We start from the raw sequence: 23,936 nt of genomic DNA, 5'->3' as shown, positions 1-23,936 counted from the left end.
AGTGTGGGGAAAACAAGGGTCGTAGTTCGGGGAGGGCGGTCTTAATCTCGGTTAATGACCCCTGGGGGCCGCGGGCCGGCGCGCCTGGTGGGCTCCGGGAAGGGCTGCGGGCTGGGGAGCGACCGTGACTGATGAACTGAATGAAGCCCACAACAACTTTCCGTCCAGGCCGGGGTCGCCGAGCCGGTTGGCTTCCTGCCCAGCAGCACTGGCGGCTTTTCTATTCTTATTCTAAATCCCAGGCGGTGGCCTCTGGCTCCGAGGGGCGCTGCGCGATCTCCTTTCGACTTTTTTCTCTTCGGGGACAGTTCCAGGCTCGGTACTTGCTCTCTTTCACTGTACAAGTCCAAAATCAGCGTTGACTCCCTGGAGAATCTATTATTTAGGGACGTTTAGAGCATAGTGGCCTTGGCGGGAGGGGGGGGGGATTTTTTTAACTTCTTGAAAGTAAATTCACCAAAAATTGTTTTAATTTCCAACCGTGTTTTTTTGTTTGTTTGTTTGTTTGTTTTTAACGCTGGAAAATAACCTATGCTTAGCCAGGATAGTCTTGCTTTGGTGGCTGCCGGCCCTTGGAGTGATGGAGCCTTTTAGTCAGCCCCACGGCTTGCCTGTGGGGCGCCTGCTGGAAGTCTCTCCCTTCACGTGCTGGGGCGTGGGATTGGGTTTCCTAAAATGCCAGATGGTCGTGCCCACGCCCTTGGCTCCGGAGTAGGCGCCCGCGCGCCCCGACTCCCGAGGCCGGTAAAAGGAAGGAAGCACGGCGCCCGATCTGACTTTTTCCTTTCCGTAGCGAGGCGATGACCTTCTGGACCCCTGCCCCACTCTGTGGCTCGTCCCCACCTCCAGCGTCGCGAGCCAAGCCTTTGATCCTTTGGGAGGAGTTACACCTCTGGCCGCAGCAAACAGATGCCGCCACGTGTACCTTACTGTCTCCGCGTGTCTTTCCAGTGCTCAGCCCCTGTAGCGAGCGGAGTGGGAATTCCCTGGGTGGGAATCCTGGATCTGCAGCCTGCCAGCTGTGCGAATCTGGGAATTGACACGATCTCTCTCTTCCTCTTTCATCTACAACTTGGGGGTAATAACTGTTTACCGCGTGAGAAGGTGCTGAGGATCAAGTGAGTTAATGCAAAGGCTTAGCACTGTGTCTGGGATTGATGTTCAGCAAATACCCAATTTATGCTAGTTACTGTAGAAGAAAACCCCTGCATATTAATTTGCACTGTGGAGAAGAAAACCTTGCCCCAAGCTTGCTTTGACTGAGTCATTTTACATTCAACTTGGTTAGCAAATGGGTACATTCTCAGGATTCTGAGGCTGCCTCAGGGATTGCGGGTGAGATGGAGGAATGCAGCCATCAGTTACGGAAAGATTCATGAGGGTGGCCTGTGTGACGCATTTGGATGGAAAGGAATCACAGCTCTGGAGAGGGCAGAATACTGAATCTCAAATTACCTGTGTGTGAGCGCAAAACTCTGTTTGCTGAAGGGATAAGGGAAAATAATAGCCCAGCAGAATTCTGGATGTAAATCTATCAGCAGCTCCAAGAGGTTGACTAATTCAGCATCCATCTGGACTGCAGGCTGGTCCTTCACAGTGAAGATTTGCCCATCATAAGTGTGGAATTAATAGAGGGACCCAGTGCCATCTTGGCTTGGAAACTGTAGCAGATGGTCTGAGGGGTGCCCTGTAAGTCAACAGCCCCCCTAATAGAACTAAAGTCCTGGGAAATGAGTGTCAAATAGTTAGCAGATGTGCATTCAGACGTTATTTGGAGAGGTTTTCTGAGAAAATGTTGGCAATTGCATGTATTAAATAACTTTTATTGTGGCATGCCAGATTTACAGCGTGGCCCAAACCTGGTTGCATATTTTTTGCATTAGCACTACTGTTCAGAATTTAAAATGAAGCACAGCGGACTGTTATTCTCTCCTAGTTGCTTTTGGAAGTTTGCTTTTGACAAAAACATTTTTCATTTTAATTCAAGCTGAGTGACACCCTACACCAGACTGGCTGGAAGTCCAAGAAAGGGGGCTGACTTGGTTTCCCTACTCAGCAGAATCATATTAAGTAGCTTCCAACTTAATCATTCCCGAGACTGGATGAGAAATGTCATTTCAGTGCCTTACCTTTATCTTAACATCCTAATTGTGGATTTTATGAGAAATACCATTTAACTCCTTAAAGACTGAAAAAATTTAACAGTTATGCAATTAACTATGGCTAATTGAAGGTAGTGTTGCAAGTTTTAATACATTGGACTAGTCAAAGAATTTTCCCATAGTTCTGGAGCGAAGGTGAGAGACCAGATGCCCCTTTAAAACTTGTGCTTTTTTTTTTCATCTTTGTTGTTGTTATTGTTCTGTTACTGGAGTTCAAAAACCAAAGACCAAGCAGAGTTCAAGGGTGTTTTTACATTAAAAAGGGATGTTTGGTTGCTTCTGGAAAATATACCACATTAATAGGAAAACATGTTAGACTAAACAGTTTATTACTGTGAAGTGAGTGAAAAATATAGATAGTACTTTAACTCTTCCTCGAAAAACTAGAGTGGCATTTTAAAGAGAATATGGGAGGCCCAGGTAGATGCCTTCCAATCGGAGGCTTGTTGGGATTCCAAGAGGTGGTTTCAAATACAAAAATAAGTGCTTGGGTTTCCCTTGGTGTCCCCAAGGAGATTTTAAGCCACGATGCAATGTTCAAATGAGAGTGGTATTTTTATGACTTAGGCAGGTAAATATACAATTTGAAAATATTCAGGGGAGGGTGATTTGGTTCAGAAGAATGGGGGCATCCAAAGTACAGTGGGTGAAATGAATGGTACTTTTTTAAAGAGAGCCTTGTGCTGGACAGGATGGCCCAGTATTGTAAACACGCGTTTCTCATGCTCAGCTCTCCTTCCTAGCAACAGGAAGACGGAAATGAGGCCATGCAAAAAAAAAAAAAAAAAAAAAAAGACCCTGAAGGTTCCAGACAATACTTGACCCACCCTAGCATTCACCCAGCACAACCAGAAGACCTGCAAAAATAAAAATAACTTCAGATGTTTCCCCTTCCTCCCTGGACATTGCCAAATTGCTGAAGACTGAATTCTCGGTGCTTTAGAACATTATAACACAAGCTGGCTTCTGGTGTAACACCCAAGCCCGTTTTTCAAATTATAAAGCAGACCTGAGGAGAAGGGTGATTTTCATTTTTAAAGTTGGTTTAGTCCAGTGCTTAGAATTATATGAGTTGGGATCCAGTGGAGGAAAGAGAATTTCATTTCTAAATTCAGTCATTCTTCTGAGTTTCTCTCAGTGTTTATTTTAGAAGGATTCACCTCTGAGATACTTTGGCAATGTGGGGTTACAATACAAAGGAATAATCTATACAGAATTCAAGACCTCAAAAAATTGTCCTACTGTGTGGCCAGGGTGGTTATGGTGAATGCCCATCCATATTAGATCCAGAAAAGATAATCCCAGGTGCTTCTTTTCCATGACTGTGAAATTAGGAGGAAAATGCTTTTCTGGAGTGGACTTTCACAGTTGTCTGTATACCTGATTGCGTAGCCACAGTGTAGTGAAGAATTCAAGTTCTTGAGGGTAATTCTTACTCTTTCGAGAAGGACAGTTCTGTAGGGTTAAAATATGTTTTATAAGAATGGGTAGTGAGTACAATCAGTAGTGTTTTCTTTCCATCTCAAATTAGTCAGAAATTTAGTTAATGTAAAAGGGGTAAGGTCCCCAGCTGAGAAAGGCTCTTCCTGTCTGTTGGCACTTTTCCTTGTGGGATCCTGTGTTGTTGTTACGGATTATCATGATCAGTGATAAGTGGGGTGTAGTAGTCCTGCTGGGGGGTCTTTTAATTAGGTCTACTGTATCTTAGTTTTTTCTCGACATATTCTCTTCTTGCTTTCATAATTGATGGTAAATAGAAAGAAAGTCTTGCCTATTTAGGATATATACATATATACATACATGTATATGTGTATGTACACACACACACACACACACTCTGTGTTTATAAAAAAACCACAGACTTTTGACAGACTGATAATAGCATTAAGGAGCTAAAATTTATCCTGCAGTTTGCTTCTGTTGTCACGTGTACTCTTCACAGCAACCTGACCAAGTAGATATCATTATTCCCATTTTACAGATGAGGAATCTGAGGTTGGGGAGAGTTAAATACCTTGCCTCAGATCACTCACTGTACATGACAGAGCTAGGATTTCAACCACATGTCTGTGCTGGTAGATTCTCATTATGGAGATATATTTGGCAGGAGGTGACTCAGTTGAGAAAACAACATTTGGTGGCCAGCTAGAGCCTTACAGGTACTTTGCAGTTTCCTAGGGCCCTCGTGCTGGTAGGTAGGGAGCCACAGTGTTAGTGTCTGGGGTTGACAAATGAGTGGTTTCTGTGTCTGCTCTGAGGGGCGTCATGGGTGGAGACCTAGTGTGTGTCTTTAATATTTGGGAAGGGGGTTTGGGAGACCATTTTCTAGCCTCTGTTGCCTGTACAGAACAATGCTTTCTTCAGTGAAAGTATTCCAAAATAATATTTCTAAGGAAAGCTTTCTCCCACATGTCACTGAAAACGTTTTGAGTGGCATCTTGAAAATGCCTACCTATTAAGAAATAATGTTCTTGGGCACCAAAAGGTAAAATATATTATTCCTTGCTAAAGTCGAGCCAGGATATGGTGGGACTCAGTCTTTCCTAGTTCTTCACCCTTGTGTTTTATTCTTCTACTCGAGTGAGTTTCATGGTGGAAAGTACTCTCCTTTTCTGTCCACACAAACCTCAACTTGGTGGCCTTCTCACTTCTCCACCCCCAGGAGAAAAATCAAAAGCTGACTGAAGGCTGAGGCCAGTGCAGAAGTCCTCAGATGCCTCTGACACCTCCCATCCACATTTTGTTCTCTTCCCTGCCCCACCTCCGAGTGTCCTGCCGGGAGGGCTGGAGGCTGCTTCCTGCTGCTCGACAGAAAGGCGCCTTCCTCCTCCTTGCAGGAGTCCAGAGGATGTCTGAGGGACAAAAGTTTTCCACACCCTGACGTTGTAGCATTTCCCAGGCAGCAGCACTTAGGAAGCCCAAGAGGAAGCGATGGGGAGGTGAAATGGCCCATGGCCCCTGCATATGGCTACTATACGCTAGCGGTGCCATGCCCTTTGTCACACTCAAGTGACAAAGTAGATAGAAGATGGCAAAATTCTGAAATCATCTTCACCTCCCCTCCAGAGTTTGGAGAAACTATCAGCTCATGAAAGACAGTTCCTCACAACTCCCTTTTTCAAACTGTGTAGCACCAAAGAGGGACCTTGTATTGTGCTTGTGCATTTGTAGAAGTCATTCCATGGGAAATTCCAGAACTTTGCAAAGGCAGCTTTGAAAAACTTTGCCTCTTCCCTACTAAGGTGCAGCTGAGTTTCCTGGAAGTTCAGTGACTAGTCCAAGGTCATATATAAGTTGAGGGGAACTTCAGACCCCTTCCTCCCCACATGTGTAAACAAAACAGGAAAGCAACAGAATGAGGATCTGCATTAATTTGTAGGAAAAATGTATGTTACAAAACCAGTAATGTTCCTAAACTAATCAGATGTACTTGAGTCAAAATTTGACCAGTAGATTGTGTTTGTTTGGGGGGCTGGGTATCATAAGCAATTTTTTTCTATTTCATAAATGATTTTGATGACAATTAATTCTTTAGCTCACCTTGAAGACAGTATACTTATTTTTCTTATACCTTTTGCACAAAACTGAGAAAGTCAAGTTGAACACAGGCTACTTGGAGGTATTACAGGTTTGGTCCCAGACAACCAGAATAAAGCAGGTCACACAAATTTTTTGGTTTCCCAGGGCATATAAAAGTTACGTTTACATTATACTGTAGTCTATTAAGTGTGCAATAGCATTGTGTCTAAAAAGCAATATACATACCTTAATTTTTAAAAAATACTGTTGGAAAAGTGGCCCAATAGACTTGGTTAAGGCATTTCACCTATAAAAACTTGAATATCTGCAAAGTGCAACAGAGTGAGATCTGCCTGTAGGGTTTCCTGTTTGAGGTTAGACATGAGAATCACTAAAAGCTTTTTGTGTATAACCAGTATCTGCCTTGTTTTTATTTTCATTCATCTTTGATAAGACAACTTGATGTTTCATGCTATTCTAGATAATCTTTTCTCTCTGAGGATGGGCTGAAATATGAGTGAACAGTTTCTTTAGAATTCCTGTTCTCTTTCTTTCAAACTTAAGGCTTCTATAGCACTATAGTTTCTACAGTATTTTATCTTTCTTCTGCTATAACCTTGTAGAACTTAGGGCAAAAGCCAAAGATTGGAGACTGGTGCTTGGTAGAAGAAGTTTTGCTAATTCATGTAAAAGAAAGACTTGATGAGCCTGCCAGCCTATCCTATCCAACAGTGGAGATAGGAAGGCGGGTGCTATTTTAGGTTTGTAACCAGGTATTTTTGCTTTGAAAAATAAGTTAAAAGGGGAAGAGGGTTCTATGATCTTAAAACCTGCTTCATTTAGTGAAAATAAGGGCCCTTAAAACTATGTTATTTAGATTGTTTTCTTAATCTATCCAATTATCATCTTTAAAGAGCTTAGTATTTTCTTTTTTTAGGCCTGCACCCGTGGCATATGGAAGTTCTGAGGGTAGGGGTCAAATCAGAGCTGTAGCTGCCAGCCTACACCACAGCCACAGCAATGCTGGATCCTTAACCCACTGATCAAGACCAGGGATCGAACCCGCGTTTTCATGGATCCTAGTCGGGTTCATTACTGCTGAGCCACAAAGGAAACTCCAAGGGCTTAGTATTTTAAGAGCTATTTCAAATCATTTTCCTTAGCAATGCATGGTTTGAAATGCATAAATATTTGATGTAGAATACTAGAAGTGCGTACGTGTGCGCGCACATGCCCCACCCCAGGTTGAAATGAAGTAGAAAGAGATGATACCGTATCCATTTCTTTAATAGTTTATTTTCATTTCAGTTTGACTTTTTTGTGCTGGGTAGTAAGTGCCAATTTTTGATTCATTGGGGGATGTTTTCTGTTCCTGGAAATAACTAGATCAGCTCAAGTCTGGAGTGCCTGATAGCACCAGTCATGCCTGGGCTTAAATTCATGCAGAACTGTTTGCCCTTGCAAGGGAAGGGCACATATCTTTTGATGTGAGCTACTTGCCTTTTCCTGGTTTGTGTGTTAAAAACAGTGTTTGGCAAACACTTGACCTAAATGATCCCCAAAGGGGATTTCAATTGATATAATTTCAGCATTGCTGGAGGAGGGCCTCCTGTGCACAATCTCAGGTGTAGGCTTGCCTTGTATGGCCCAAGTTTTCCTTCTTTCAAAGCGGAGCCGTTTATTAAGTTGTCATCACACCACTGGGGAAAGTGAGTCCTTCCTCCCCACCCCCATACTATTTCTAGGAATGTTCTTTACTAGAAAGCAATGTATCTGTCTTCAAATCTTAAGCATGATGGGTGGGGGTGGGGTAGGGGTGGGGGACTTAAAAGAAAACTCCCTCAAAACTCCCAGTTGTTACTTACACTGAAAAACAGTCGGGTGATTTAAAAGCAAGGGTGATCTTTGGAGGCAAGACTGGGATAGGAAGTTCTCTAACCCTGAAGTGAGGGCTAGGTAGCTCTGGGACCTTATGCAAATTACCTAATCTTTAGACTGGCTTCCTTACTTGGAAAGAGAAAAAGTGAAAAGTTCCAAGGTACTTTCTAGCCCCCAATTCACTGATTTGGTAGATGCCAGGATAGGGCTATTAATTGAAACACAAACATACAAGATCAATAAGCAAAATAAAACTCAGTGTATTCAATGGATTGAAGTGTTTTCTTATAAAGGTTAATTTTAGTTGAAGGTCTATAGACACACTTATGCAAAAACTCCTAGGGTTTTGAATTCTTTGTAATATAAGCGTAGACTTCATGGGACAAATCAAGAAATTGATCTATTAAGAAGCAAATTAGGTATTTTAGCAATAACTAATTTAGCAGTAAATTTACAAAATTGGGGGACTCAAAGCAGTTATTATTGATCCAGTTTTTTGAGGGAAGAAGGATGTCTCCATGCTATTGATTATAAATCTGGAACATTAGCAGTAGGAATGGAACCTATTCTAAAGGTCGTCTTAGAGAGTAGGGGAAATGACCATAAAGGAATTCTTGTGGAATTTACAAAGCCTATGGCAATCCCAGCTTTTACAGATGAGGAAACCAGTCCAGAGAGATGATTTTCGTAAGGCTTCTTAGCTAGGCAATGGATTCTTTCCTGGATTTATTGTTCCGGCCTGTTACAGGTTATACTTTGCCCCCTTTAAAGCTGTGATGGACTATTAGAAGGAACTTAAGACACTCTTTTGCAGACATGCAGAGCTCTTTTACATCAGAGGAAATAATGCTGGTTCCCCCTGGGTAACCAGACTAAGGGAATACTTATATCTGCTCTGTGGCATAACCCACTTTCCACTTCATGCCTCCTCTTCCTTTGTTCTATGTTACCGTAAATCGAGACTGTTTACCATTCCTGCACATGCACTGTGCTTTGCCAGCTCTCTGCTTAGCTTATTCTTTTTTATTCCAAATTTCCTCTTCTGTAGTCCAATCTTATAGAAAAGATCACAACCCCTTCCTAAATAAAGGCTGAGCAGCCTGTGCCTCTCTCCCCTCTCCCACCTCTGAATTCAAACACGTCTTCCTGTGTCACTTCACAGTCTCCTCTGTACTATACAGAGGTTTCTTAGTTTACTTTTTTCTTCCTTTCTCTTTATTCCTTGTCTTTCATTTTCTTTAAGAAAACACTGTGTGAGAACAGTGCATTTCAAATGGGTTGTTTTGGGAGGCAACGAGTAGCATTTAAAAAATAGAATAGAAAAATGTAAGACCGCATTACTCATTGGACGTGTTACTTGGAGAATTTTGTTTCGGTTTTATATATGCTTGTATATACACATGTGTTCATGTACATGAATGTGTGCATATGTACACACACGCATATGTGTGCAGGTTGCAGTGTAAAATCTATTTCTTTTTGTGGATCCTGGTCTGAAAAATTAAGACCTTGTCACTGGAAGAAAATCATGTTGCAGTTTACTTATTTAATACTTATTTATTGAGTAACTACTATGTGCCCCACACTTTTGGCTGTGCTTAGGTTATATCAGAAAGTAAAATAGGCAAAGAAACTTGCCCTTTGAGAATTTACAGAGGGGAGAGACAAAGTAAACAAAGTGAAGTGTTTTGGAAGAAGAAAAAATAAAGCAGGGAAAGGGGGCACACGAGGTGGATGAGAAGAGGCCTCTATATGGCCAGGTCAGCCCAAGAGAGATGGGGTGACAGAGGGAGAGGAAGAAGGAGCTGGGGCATGTGGCCATTGTTAGAATTCAGGCTTTCATCTGTGACATGGGGACTCTTTGGTGCTGTCTGTACAGGGCACCTGGGACTTAAATACATGGATCTCAGAAGAGCCCTTAGGAAAAGACCTCATTCCTTAGCAGAGAATCATCTGATACCAGGTACTCAACTGCAGATTACTTTTGCCTTTAGCTTCCTGCTTTGGGGCAGGAACCTGTGTCTTTGATTTTCTCTGAGCACAGCTGGCAGCGCAGATACTAGATGTTCAATAAATAAATCCTGAGTTAAGGGGGGGAAACGAAGGATTTTTAGCTTCACGAAAGTGTGTGTCTGTACTAGAATATATCTGAAGGTGGATTTGAGTCAGCTATTGTGAGGCCAGACGGCCTAAAAACTGAATTAGTATTGACCAGTCTTCCAGAAGCCTCCTAACTGGTTTCTTTAAGAATAGGCCCAGCAGATGTTTAGAATATTTTTAGGCACCTGAGGGTAGGAATGTTGCTAGTGGCTAGTCATCATCTCTGCTGTGATTAGATAACAGAAGAGTTTAATAAATATTAATATACACATTGTACTATCTGACTTCACCCAACCAGGAATTCACTGTACACAAGGAACTCCCGATTTGGCAGCATGTTGAACATTTATTTTCATTAGTTGCAAAGGGACAGGGGCTCATGTCCTAGTTCTTAGTCTGTTTTCAAAGAAAGGGAAGTTTTAATGGATTCTTAAACAAATACATGTGTGCTTCTAATGTAGAAAAAGTAGTCTCTCAGGATATACAAATGAATTAAGAAGCTCCTGGAAGGTGCACCTAACTTTTCTGGGGAAGGTGCAGGAGAGAGGTTGTAGGGTGCAGAAGGGGAATTTGTTTGCAGCGGGAGAGAAAAGAGACTAAGAGCTTGAAATGTAAGAGGGCACCTGCCTTCTGGGAACCCCAAAGAATACAAGTGAGACTGGAGCAGAGCTTGCATTTGGACACCTTCTAGGAGAGGAAGGCTGGACAGAGGCTGAGTCAGGGTGGCTGTAGTCCGCTGAGGAGTCGAGATTTCTCTGAAAGGCAGTGGAGAGTCACAGAAGAATTCTGAGCAGGGCAGTGACGTAAGGAATTACGTATTTCCTACAAACCAATCCAGGGCTCACTTTACACTGGAATAGATTTCTTGTGGGCAGGGAGGAGCAAAGGTTGTCAGAGAGTTCACTTGGAAGTCTTGCTGGGATAACTTGGGGAGAAAGAGTCCAAGATAAAGAAAGAAGAAGAAGAAATGTCTGGTTCAGTGGTTCCCAATCCTGGCTACCCTTACATTTACTTAGGAGCTTTTTAAACGAGATGCAGTCCGGGTCCTCCCTAGAAGGAGAAAATCAGAAGACCAGGAGTAGCTCGTGGTTGGTGGCTTTAGAAAGCACCCCCAAGGTGATGCCCACCTGTACCCAGGGCTTATAGCCACTGAGATCAAGTGATGGAGACTGTGGTTTGCTTCTCTGTCCTGTGAAATCCACCTGTCAGGTAAAGTCAGGCTCTTGGTGCCCAGCTGTATGACAGTTCTGTAACATTAGCCACCTTCATGGAAGCAGGAGAACTGATAATTTGAAGTAATGATGCTTCCATTTGAAGGAATTTTTGTGATCAGGGCAGGAATCTTGGTTTAGATCAGAAAGTGTTGCCTGCCTTCACGCAGCTAACATACCCCTCTCAGGATATAAAAGCATAAGCATTTCCATGGATCTTTGCCTGCATGTCTATCATAGTTTGGGGAATCCAAGGAATCTGGAAAATGCTTGAATTTTCTTAACATTCTTCCAATTCCTTAGAATTTTATTTAAGAGGTTAATTCCACGTAGCATTTGCCTTGAGTCCTGATTTTGGAGACACATGGCAGAGAAGGCAGACGTACAAGGGTTCCCACTGTGAAGACAGAGTGAAGGGAAGGTGGAAGTAGTCACATCCGGACCTTACTGCTGTTGCTCAACCGCTAAGATCAGTCAGTTCATCGGAATGATGATGGGCTTAGGGAGTTTCTGTTTAACTTACTGTTGAGGGATAAGGGGAAGACTGGGTCATCGCGTCATGCCAGGAAATGTGCACATATGGCCTCATGGTCCCCAGCCATACACCAAAGGTTCTCCTGAACCTTATTCATCTAGTACGACAAATTAATAAAGCCAGTTCCAATAAAAATTTCCTGTTTCCTCCTTAACACATTTATCTGTTGTTTGCTTAGCGAAAACCCAGGTCTAAAAGTGTCATTGTATTTCCATTGTATTATCAGTTTCTGATGGCACTTTTGCCCAGAGGGGAATGTTTTTTAAAAAATCACCCTGATAGTTTTCCCACTACTACTCAGGTATACCAAAAAGTCACACCCTTAGAGCCAATTAGAGGCCTCCAAAAAACGGGCATGGGGAAATTAGAGTGAGGTAGCAGGTATGAGGTTTTCTTTAGTATTTAAAATGTTCATTGTTACATATTTTTTCAGGAAGACCAGTCTTACTCATTTCTGTCAGTCTTAGCTCTCTCTCCCACTGTGTCATCTGAATGGAAAGGCAGCTGATGGTTTCAGGAGAGGTGATATATACTTGTTTCTTCATGTATGTATCTCAGGGATGGTATCTGTAACCCACATGTTAGGATCAATACGAGAGTTTGGTGAATTCATACATACTAAGTGCTTAGACCTCTAGATAATCAGAAGTGAGATATTTAAAATATTTTAGGAGTTCCCACTGTGGCACAGCAGGTTAAGGATCTGGTGTTCCTACAGCGTAGTATAGTATAAGTCAGAGCTGTGGCTTGGATTCTGCCCATGACCTGGGAACTTCCATATGCCTCAGGCACAGCTGAAAATGAAAAAAAAAAAAAAAAAAAAAAATTTAAAAACACTTGCTTAGCTTTTTTCTTTCCATATCTATTTTTGAGCAAGGGCCATGGGGATAGAGAAAAAGTAATTTCCACATCCATTAAAATAAAATGTTGAGGAGTTCCCGTTGTGATTCAGTGGTAACAAACCCGACTAGTAACCATTAGGATGCGGGTTTGATCGCTGGCCTCGCTCAGTGGGTTAAGGATCCTGCTTTGCCGTGAGCTGTCGTGTAGGTCGCAAATACAGCTTGAATCTGGCATTGCGGCTGTGGTCTAGGCCGGCGTCTGCAGCTCCGATTCAAACCCTAGCCTGGGAACTAACATATGTCTCAGGTGTGGCCCTAAAAAGACAAAATTGAGCTTTTAGATGTCTTTCCAACAGTATAGTTTTCCAGAAAATGTTTATTTTATTATTTCATTTGTAGCTTCCATAATTCTTTCTGAGACAAGATGTGGATATAAATACATGAAAAATGTTAAGCACAGATAGTTCACATTGGACAATTCTGTGTATTCTTTTAGTACAGACATTGAGATTCTTACATATTCGTGTCAGTCTGTCCTTCAACCCTGAATTCAGTCCTGAATCTTATGTTTAATCATGCTACTTTCATTGCCACACTGAAAAAATTCATGAAAGTAAACCACTGTCATTTATTGCTGCTCTACTGCCATAATGGTTTTTAGTTTGCGAATTAACTAACCCATCCAAAGACAGCAGCTTGCTTTTCCTTTGGCATGTTCAATAAGTACTTCCCCACTTGCTTTAATGAATTTGTTCTTTTTTTTTTTTTTTGCTTTTGAGGGCTGCACTCAAGGCACATGGAAGTTCCCAAGCTAGGGGTCGAATTGGAGCTGTAGCTGCCGGCCACAGCCACAGCAATGCCAGATCCAGAAACGCATCTGACACCTACACCATAGCTGATGGCAATGCCAGATCCTTAACCCACTGATGGGGGCTAGGGATCAACCCGAATCCTCATGGATACTAGTCGGATTCATTTCTGCTGAGCCACAATGGGAACTCCAATGAATTTTTTCTTAATTCTCTCTCTCTTTTTTTTAAGGGCTCAAGGAACTCAATATATTAAAAAATGCTCTGAAACTATACACTTCCTAGATAAAAGTAACAGATATATATATATATATATATATATCACCTGTGATATGTGGAGGCTCCCAGGCTAGGGGTCCAATCAGAGCATTCACCGCTGGCCTAAATCAGAGCCACAGCAACACAGGATCCAAACTGCGTCTGCGACCTACCCCATAGCTCACAGCAACACTGGATCCTTAACTTGTGGAGCAAGGCCAGGGATCGAACTCCCGTCTTCATGGATGTTAGTTGGGTTCATTAACTGCTGAGCCATGACGGGAACTCCAAAAGTAACATATACATACTTCTCAATGATGGACTCTCCACTTTTCTCTCGCTCAGAGGAGAGATGACTGATGAAGATTTGAGTCTGGAATAAATTAAGCACTGTTGAGATATTTATAAATGAGTGAATAGCCTAACATACCTAAGTATGCTAATTGCCTGAGGAAGGTGGCAAGAAGGGTTGAAAGAATATTCTTTGTGCAAACGGAGAAACTAATGAATGCGCCCTGGACCTCCAGCAAATCTGCTTTAATGGGATTGTAAATATGTGCTTGAGTGAATTTGAACACTGTGTGTCAGTTACTCTTGGCCTTTCTGTTTATCAATGCTATCCATGAGATGTTAACCACAGGCAAGTAGAAGCTTTATTAGGCATTTCAGCTTGCCAAGACTGTGGGATTTATTGACTTAATGCCCTTGAGGTCACCTGACTGCCCAGGTCTCCCTACAGTACACTGTCACAGCACCTGGGCTGTTGCACACATCCTACTGGGTGACGGGGCTTTGTCCCATCAGTTAAGTTAGTTCTCTTCCAGGGTGTTAGATGTACTTGTGGCTTTTTACTGCGGTGAGAAGTAAACCATCTAGGCCTAAAATTAATTATTTAATCCTTCTTCAACTTTCTCGTCATACCTTCTTATTTTTTTTTGTCTTTTTTTTTTTTTTTTCTTTTTTAAGGCCACACCCGCGGCATATGGAGGTTCCCAGGCTAGGGGTCAAATCGGAGCTGTAGCTGCTGGGCTACGCCACAGCCATGGCAATGCAAGATCCGAGCCACATCTGTGATCTACACCCAGCTCACCACAACGCCAGATCTTTAACCCACTGGGTGGGGTCAGGGATCGAACCCATGTCCTCATGGATACTGGTTGGGTGTATAAACCACTGAGCCACGACGGGAACTCCTGATACATATTTTTTAAAGTCAGAAAAAAAAATGCACAAAATTTTAAACCATTTGAATAAATGCATTTTGTTTTTTTGTTTTTTGCTTATCCCTTTTTAACAGATGGCACGTTTTGCTTGTATAAAAAAAAATCAGTTTATTAAGGACAAAGAAACACACTGAGTTACACATGACTAACATGTTTGTCTGTCTTCTGTTCTGTTCTAGAAATTGAAGCCAAAGAAGCTTGTGATTGGCTACGGGCAGCAGGATTCCCACAGTATGCCCAGCTTTACGAAGGTGAGCCTGAAACGCCATTCTGTTTTAATCGGCATAATCATATCCGTAGTTCATGATTATCATTGATCTGGGATTTATTTTCAGACGATTATTTATTTAAAGATTTTGGTAAGGATGGAGTTCCCGTCGTGGCTCAGTGGTTAACGAGTCCGACTAGGAACCATGAGGTTTCGGGTTCGATCCCTGCCCTTGCTCAGTGGGTTAACGATCCGGCGTTGCCATGAGCTGTGGTGTAGGTTGCAGATGCGGCTGGGATCCTGCATTGCTGTGGCTCTGGCGTAAGCCAGTGGCTACAGCTCTGATTCGCCCCCTAGCCTGGAAACCTCCATATGCCGCGGGAGCGGCCCAAGAAATGGCCAAAAGACAAAAAAATAAATAAATAAATAAAGATTTTGGTAAGGAAACAATGTCGTAGCACCTAAGACCCTACCACCCAAAAAAGCTAGGACCTTGACCTAGCACACCCACCTGCTCTCCATTTAGCTACTCTGCCATCCCCAAGCCAAAATAACCGTCATCCTGAAACCACGATTTATCATTCTTTGCTTTCCTTTAATATAGTTTTATTGCATTTCCCTAAGATAAATATTTTTATAAAGGTGTTTTTACCTTTATAAAAAGGGTGTAATGCTCTATATAGTCTTATAAGATCTAATTTTTTCACTTATTATTAATAATTTCTTCTATTCTGTGCAAACCAAGACTTCATCTGCCTTGACTGCTGTATGAGGCTCTATTGTGTGGATGTGCCACAGTTTATTTACATCCACACTCTGGTTGGGGGGGCAGTTCAGTTTTTTTGTTTTGTTTTATAAACTGTATTGTTAGGCACAGTCTTATACTTTTGCAGTACATTGTGCAAAATACTGGGTAATAGGGAATATATATGCTCAACTTTATGATTCAAGTTTTTCAAAAGTGCCTGTACCAATTTTCACTCTTCCCTATAGTACCTGAAGATCCTGTCTATGCTTTCAATCATTGATATCACCAGACTTTAATTTTTGCCAGTCAAGTGGATATAAAATGATAGCTTACAGATTTGACTGCCGTTTCTCTAATCATTAATGATAAGATATGTTTCTGCATGTCATCCGACCACATGTGTTTTCTCTTCTGTGAAATATGGTTGCCCACTTTACTCCTGAGTTGACTGTGCTTTGTTTTTTGGATGATTTGTAAGAGCCTTTTTTTCTAAATACTAAGGCTCTGTTGGTCATGTGTTGTAGATCTCTTTCCCCAGTTTGCACTTCTTCGGTTGTCATTTGATGAATAATATTTCTCCTACAGCATTCATTTTTTTAATTAAGAAAAAAATGGACCTTTTTAAAAAAAAAAAAATCAAGATCTAGACTGACTTTGTTTTCTCATCAGTGCCCTGGGCATCACTCAGATGCTGAGGCCAAGAATGACAAGCACCTCAAGCCTCCAGCTGCCCATAGTGGGCAGAGTGTGCTCTGTGCCTGTTGAGGTGAAAAGGCTGTTCCTTTAAATGGGAGGTTTATTGTTCTCTAGATGAAATCATTTAAAAAGATTTACTGTTGTGAACTCATGAGCTCCATTTTATTGGTGATTTTTCAAGCCAAGTTTGGGTGGATAGTGAGGTGATTCCTAACTTGAGAGCAGATGCCTTCCAAGGCTTCTTCCAACGTGAGCACTTTTTGTTTCCTTAACCCTGCTGAGATGACAGCTGTCTCCCATCCATCCATCCTTCCATCCATCCATCCATCCAGCTAATCAACAAGCTGTAATTAATTCTGTACCAACAGGAATGCCCATCCCTAAGGTAGATGGTATATATTTTATAGAAATAAAATATACCCCAAAGAGCACCATTAAGGGATTGCCAAAAATTTTATACATTGTTTTGGTCGATTTACATTTTAAAATAGTTATCTTTTCATCTCTTAAGAGAGAAGGAGGGAGGAGCTAGGAGACAGCCATCATGTGACAAAATTGCTAAAGATCCAGGTGAAATGATGTCACTTGTCTTTTCACCAGGGATATTCAACTCTTCTCACAATAAATAGTGATTTAGAGTTCCCATCATGGCTCAGTGGTTAATGAATCTGACTAGGAATCATGAGGTTGTGGGTTCGATCCCTGGCCTTGCTCAGTAGATTCAGGATCAGCGTTGCCATGAGCTGTAGTGTAAGTTGAAGACATGGCTTGGATCCTGCATTGCTGTGGCAATGGTGTAGGCCAGCTCCAATCAGACCCCTAGCCTGAGAGCCTCCATATGGCCAGGGTGCAGCCCTAGAAAAGACAAAATAAATAGAGTTATTTAAAAATGTGCTTTTGCTCTCTATCCTTCTAGGACGACAGCAAGCAGCCTGCTTCCTGTAGCAATGGCAGTGGACTCTCAGTTGGAGCTAGTGTCACTGGCATCCTTCTTTAACACATGAGCAAAATGCCACGAGCCCATGCTAGGAGTGGATACAGTTTGCCAGCTTGAAAGTACTAGCTGGACATGGTCAGCAGGCTCCTTGAGGAATTGGAGGGGCGGGGCAAGGGGTGTCCTCCTCAGAGGCAAATCGGACAGAAACTCTGGAGATCATTTTTTATTTCCCTAGCTCACTCAGCTAATTTAATTCATTACCACATTACAATACCTGCTCTTCCTCATTATACCCAGACTGGATGTATGATATTCCCCTGTGAAGATAAGTTTAGAATTATTTTATTGTTAGACTATGTAGAATATCTTACTGTTGCTCCATTTCAGAGAATAAAACCAGTTCCTTTTTCTCTCTTTTTTTAAGGTGTTTGGTTCATGTGCATGCTTACTATGGTGGAGTTGTTATCTTTCTTTCCTTTAGTAGGATGTTTGATCTATTAACACAGCACCTCTGTCTCTCGGGAGGGCCTTGGACCTGGTGGAGTTGTGGCGGGGGTGGGGGAGTGGATCAGCATTCTATTGGATTTCCAGTTCACAGCTCTCCTGGAGATCAGGAAAGATAATTGCATTTGCAATGGCAGTAACTTGGTTGTCCTTTTGTTCTTCTGTTTAGAAATTAAATTTCCTTCAATTATGTCCATTTTTGGTGTTGGTTTGCTGCCAAGCAGCACTTTCTTGTGATGCGTATGTTTGCTGAGACCCAGTTCCATTCTCTGTCGTATGTCTTTCCAAATCCTAAGAGGCAGACTGTATTTTCACAAGTTAGATTTTGGGTCCCTTGGCTTACAAATGTCTTGTAAAGCATAAGCCTACTTTTGAAGTTACACTGTGTATTGTTCTGAGTACTTGTAATTTCTCCCCTTCATCTTGCCCCTGTGTGCAGGGTGGGTACACACACACCATCACCACATAGTGACTCACACATTCCTTGATTCCTGTTTAGCTTCACTGGGTCCTTGACAATATATACATCCTGCCCAAATCGGAAGTTTAAGTCCTAGCCTGGAGAATTCTGAGAACTACTTCTGTACCTCAATAAGCCATCATCTCTTCAAAGCTAGTTCTTTTGGGTTGGGGGTTGGGGGGTAATGCAGTTCTTTCACTCTTTGCTTGCATTTAGTCCCTACCTATCCTAGAATTTAAAAACAAACAAACAAACAGAATTTTAAAGTTAACTTGAATTGGGAAGGTAATCTAAAATACAGGTCTGGGTATATACTAAGTTAGGAATTGTGAAAATAACAGTTGCTGTCTCATACACACTTAGCAGGTATGTGAGCTTTATGATTTACATTTATTAAGTATTAAAAACATATTCTTTAAAATCAGCTCTGTTCTTTAATACTTCGAGTGCATGGTGTCTGTTCAGAGTGAAATACAGTTGCCAGAATCTTCAAACAGCTTTACAATCTGCCTTGCTTCTATTTACTAATAGTTTACATTCACTGTGTCTCCTCTTTTATCTCCACTACATTGGTGCCATTAATCATTTGCCTAAGAGACTTGGTCTATAAGGTAATGAAGAGATATAAATCCTGTGATGCTGAATTTCCTAAGTTTCTTCATAAATCTTTAGGCTCAGGCTACTTCATTGGCCTGCCTGTCTTACTATTTACGGAACAGTGTCACTAATCTAACTCTAGCCTTCAGAAAAAAGAAAGAAAGATGCTCCTAAGTGTAATCCTGTAAAACCAGTGATCCTAAGTTGGAACCATAAAAACGGTGAACAGTCATGGGCTCCCTAGTCAACCCCAGAACTAGAACACTGCTAAGTACATGCATCTCCTAACTCCCCATAGCCAAGTCAGTTTCAGTATGCAGTGTTAGCGCTTGGGAAGCCAAAGGGATTTTGTCGGTTCTGTTAATCACTGGTGTCCCGAAGTGCTGACTTATTTTGCCCATTGCTGACCCACAGCATTGCATAGGAGGACTCTTCCTCGTGATATTTTATAAGCCTTCTGCAAGAGAAGGCTTCTTTACCCCACTAGCTCAGAATGCCAAAGATGGATAACAGGCTTTTATCTAAGTGGCAATTCCAGAGCTGTTGTAAATTTCAACAGAGGGACTGCTGGTCTTCTTCCTCCATACTCTTCCTGGGTGTGTTTATCAACAAGGGACAGAAAAGTGAGTTATTCCATTGAGTCACCTTTTCCTCCCTTTCTGCTTTTCAATTCTAATAAACTTACATATTCTTAGAGTAGTGAACTTGTCTGCAGATGAAAGGATTTGGGATTCTATTGTTCTACAGAGGCTGTAGAGCTGTCCTTTTGTTTTAGGGGGAGTTATATAAACTCCTGAAAAGCCATATGGAAGTGCTGGTATTTGTTTAAAAATAGCACATCCTGAGTTCTCTTTAGCTTTTGATGTCATGCAAATGGTTGGATTCCATTGACCGCCACCATTGTTCTCTAGATCTTTCCTTGGCCTGGTTTTCAGTGACCTCTTCCCTAATCACATGTGAGCAAAGGCACACGTGGGATGAGGGGGGGGGAAATCTAGCCACATTAAAAAGGAGCTCCTTCTGGTATTCATTCTGGTTTAAATTATAATTTATATAGCAGAGGTCTGTTGCCTGGTGACTTATTTAAAGGTGGAATAGTGTTTTGAACTGCTTACCTTTGACCACAGATATTTGAGTCTGCAGACCACTTTATATCCAAGTTCATTTAGAACACAGATGGAATTGTCTTAAGCTGCTTTACTTTCCCATAGCGCTGAAAAGGGAATGGAGTGTGCCCCCCATAGTAAGTATTCAGTAATTGTTTTGGAGTTCCCATTGTGGCTCAGTGATTAATGAACCTGACTAGCATCCATAAGGACTCCAGTTTGATCCCTGGCTTTACTCAGTGGGTTAAGGATCTGGGGTTGCTGTGAGCTGTGGTGTAGGTTGAAGATGCAGCTCTGATCCCACGGTGTTGTGGCTCTGGCACAGGCCGGTGGCTACAGCTCTGATTCGCCCCCTAGCCTGGGAACCTCCATATGCCACAGGAGCGGCCCAAGAAATGGCAAAAAAAGACAAAAAAAAAAAAAAAAGACAAAAAGAAAGTATGTTTTTGAATTACTCTGAAGAATATTAATTTTCATTTATATATAATTTTCATTTATATCAATTTATTTACAACATTTCTGTTGTCTAAGTTAATTCTACTAATTATAGCTCTGATTCCACCCCTAGCCTGGGAACCTCCATATGCTGCGGATGCAGCCCTAAAAAGACAAAAAAAAATAAATAAATGAATAAAAATAACTTACCTGGTTTTTATGGTTTTTTCCTCTCCCATGCTAAACTGGGCTAGACTGATAACTTAGGTGCTCAATAAATGTATTTGTTTTTATTTTTCTTGTAGATCTCCTGTTCCCTATTGATATTTCCTTGGTCAAGAGAGAGCATGATTTTTTGGACAGAGATGCTATTGAGGCTTTATGCAGGTAAATGGAATTTTGAGTGTTTTCTTCCTCTTTTTCATCTTTTTAAGAACTTAATACTGATCTCGCTGATGAGTTTGCTTTTGTTCAAATTTTGTCAGGTTCTTGATTAATAAATGGAATAGTGATTTACTTCATTATAAATCGTATGTCTTTTAATTAAAATAAGTGGCTTCCTGTTAATTAGTACTGTCATTAAAATAGTGCTGTCCCAGGGAGTTCCTGCTGTGGATCAACAGGTTAAGAACCTGACTAGTAATCCATGAGGATGCAGGTTTGACCTCTGGCCTTGTTCAAAGGGTTAAGGATCCAGCATTGCTGTGAGCTGTGGTATAGGTTGCAGACATGGCTCAGATCCAGCGTTGCTGTTGCTGTGGCTGTGGTGTAGGCTGGCAGCTGCAGCTCCAGTTCAACCCCTAGCTGGGAACTTCCATATGGGCAGCTTCAGCCATAAAAAGAAAAGAAAAAAAAAAAAAAATGACTGTTCTAGGATGTACTCAGATAGTACCATTCCATATTTGATACCATATGGTTGTTGAAACAGGTAAGTTTAAGCAGGATGAAAACTTGGAATGTGTTTTTTTAAAGACAGTGCAATTGACTGCATGGCCCCAGCCAGGTACCCTCATAGAGTCAAATCCACTGAGGTGTTGAATGGAAATAACACACTCAAGGGGAATAAATACAACTAGGGGGACTTTGGCAAACTAGGGGCAGGAGGACCATTGTTTCAATCCTAGGAAAGCATCTCTGAACTGCTTCAGCTTCCCCAGGTACACAGTGATAACAATGGGATTAAATAAGGCTGTAAAATAACTCAGCACGGCCTTTAACATAAAGTAGACAGGTAGTAAATGAGCATTTATGTGAAATGTGAATAAAACTGTCAGAAACCCTTGTTTATGGTGCTGGTGGGTCTCCTGGCTGAGGAGCATCTGGTAGTAATGAAACAGGCAGCAGACAATAACAGGACCCTGATAATCCTTTCAAACTCTTCTCCACATATTACTCATTAAGTTAATCATCCTTTGTAATTTTTCTAAAAACTTAGAAGCCATCAAAGCTGAATTCTAGGGGGAAAAATTAGGCACACACAAAATTCACTTGTTGATTTGACTGTAAAATTAAAATAAACTTTCTTTTTAATTGCAAAATTAATTTTTACTTGGAAAAACATCGTTAAGGTTGAATGACACCTAGCATTTATTTCCCCTTTATAGGCCAGAGAAAGCAGTTGTAGCGCCATGAAAGTTTTATTTCTTGCCTTTCTTATGTAATACAATGATTTTTGAAGCACCTAACTTAAGTAGAGGTGTTAGGGAAAGATAGGTGTGATGTTTAGAATGAAGTGTGGAATAGACTAGTTGTCCTAGCTTAAGAAAGGAAAAAAGGCCACATTAACCACAGAAACAGTGTCACTTTTCAAATCCAATTGCATGACTACTTAGAAATGTCCAGGGTGTGTACACATTTTCTGAAGGAAACCTACTTCCAAGTCCCCCACTGTAGTGTGTAATAGCATGGTTATGTCATCTGGAATGAAAAAATGTCACTAACACCATTTAGGAGGGAAAAAGTCAGCATCTGGAATATAAACTACTCCAGACGTATTTGAAATGTTTTAATGCTTAGCTGTGTGGCAGAATTAATTTCTTTTCAATTCATCATGGGTGATAATGCATAGAAATGAGGTCACTCTTAAGATGTACCCTAGGAAATATGTACTCATTGAGTCAGATCATCCGTTTCACACATGTCAGGCCCAGGGAGAACAGCAAGAGCTTAGACATTCCTGCATCACAAAAGTATCACTGCAGCATTGCAGCCCCAAGGATTATGATCAAACTCTTGAATGCTTTTTTATTTTCTTTAGTATCAGTTTGAAATAGAGCTACCCTGTTCTGAGAAGGGCTTCCTCTGCTCTTTGTGGTTTACATTGGCTCTCAGCACTGTCTGAGAAGCTACCTCTCTGGTGTTTTGGTTTTTTTTTTTTATTTTTTTATTAAAGTATAGTTGATATACAATGTTCCTTCAATTTCTGCTGTACAGCAAAGTGACCCAGTCATAAATATGTGTATGTGTGTGTGTGTGTGTATGTATACATTATTTTTTTCACACTGTCTTCCATAAAGCTCTAACCCAAGAGATTGGACATAGCTTCCTGTACAGCAGGACGTCATTGCTTATCCATTCAAAATGTGATAGTTTGCATCTACCAACCCCAAACTCCCCATCGATCCCACCCCCTCCCACCTCCCTCCTGGCAAACACAAGTCTGCTCTCCATGTCCATGATCTGTTTTTGCTTTGTATGTAAGATCATTTGTGCCATATTTTAGATTCCACATATGAGTGATATCTATGGTATTTGTCTTTCTCTTTCTGACTTAGTTCACTTAGTATGAGAATCTCTAGTTGCATCCATGTTGCTTCAAATGGCATAATTTTGTCCTTTTATGGCTAAGCAGTATTCCATTGTATATATACCACATTTTCTTAATCTATTCATCCATTGATGGACATTTGAGTTATTTCCATGAATAACTATTGTGAATAATGCTGCAATGAACATAGGGGTGCATATATCCTTTTTTTGTTTTTTTTTGTTTTTGTTCTTTAGGCCTGTACCCACGGCATATGGAAGTTCCCAGCCTAGGGGTCAAATCAGAGCTATAGCCACCGGCCTACGCCACAGCCATAGCAATGTGGGATACAAGCCGTGTCTGTGACCTATACCACAGCTCACAGCAACGCTAGATCCTTAACCCACTGAGCGAGGTGAGGGATCAAACCCACATCCTCATGGATACTAGTCAGATTCGTTTCCACCATGCCACAACAGGAACTCCCAAATGTATCTTTTTGAATGAAAGTTTTGTCTGGATATATGCCCAGGAGTGGGATTGCTGGATCGTATGGTAGTTCCATATTTAGTTTTATGAGGAACCTCCATACTGTTTTCCATAGTGGTTTTACCAATTTATGTTCCTACCAACAGTGAAGGATGGTTAAAAAGCTGCCTCTCTTTGAAAGGAATAAATATATACGCTTAGATCTTTAGTGAAAGGAAAAGACTAAGAACAGCTAGATCTCAATCTCTCTTTGGGGTTCTGATTGGGCTTCATTTTCTCTTATGCGTAGAGTGATACCTCATAGTCTGACTGTGAGAAAGACATGCACAGATAGATGTCCAAGTGCTTTAAAAATTTAAAAATTATCAGACCTAGAACTGACCACCCAGATTTGAGTATGTGGGGAAAGCTGGAGGTTGGATTCAGAATTCACAAGAACAGTCATCACCTCATTTGTAATGGAAAACCCAAGG

General features: G+C 41.4%; 1 protein-coding gene across 16 annotated transcripts in view; it reads left to right on the top strand.

The window, feature by feature from the left end:
- The window catches only part of DLC1 (DLC1 Rho GTPase activating protein), a 467,463-nt gene that overhangs the window by 422,339 nt on the left and 21,188 nt on the right, over window positions 1-23,936 (top strand). For 15 of the 16 annotated variants that reach the window (XR_002339951.1, XM_021077719.1, XM_021077718.1 and 12 more), the window contains 2 exons: window positions 14,717-14,788; window positions 20,534-20,615. Coding sequence is in view for 12 of the 16 variants with exons in the window: in XM_021077719.1 (XP_020933378.1) it covers window positions 14,717-14,788; window positions 20,534-20,615 (154 nt within the window). In the remaining 4 variants the exon portion in view is untranslated. Of the gene's footprint in view, window positions 1-18; window positions 1,119-14,716; window positions 14,789-20,533; window positions 20,616-23,936 lie in introns of those variants that run through there. The other variant, XM_021077728.1, reaches the window with a different exon arrangement.

This window comes from Sus scrofa, chromosome 17 (assembly GCF_000003025.6).
Source record: "Sus scrofa isolate TJ Tabasco breed Duroc chromosome 17, Sscrofa11.1, whole genome shotgun sequence".
NCBI lineage: Eukaryota > Metazoa > Chordata > Mammalia > Artiodactyla > Suidae > Sus > Sus scrofa.
This window is presented reverse-complemented; position numbering and strand designations above follow the sequence as displayed.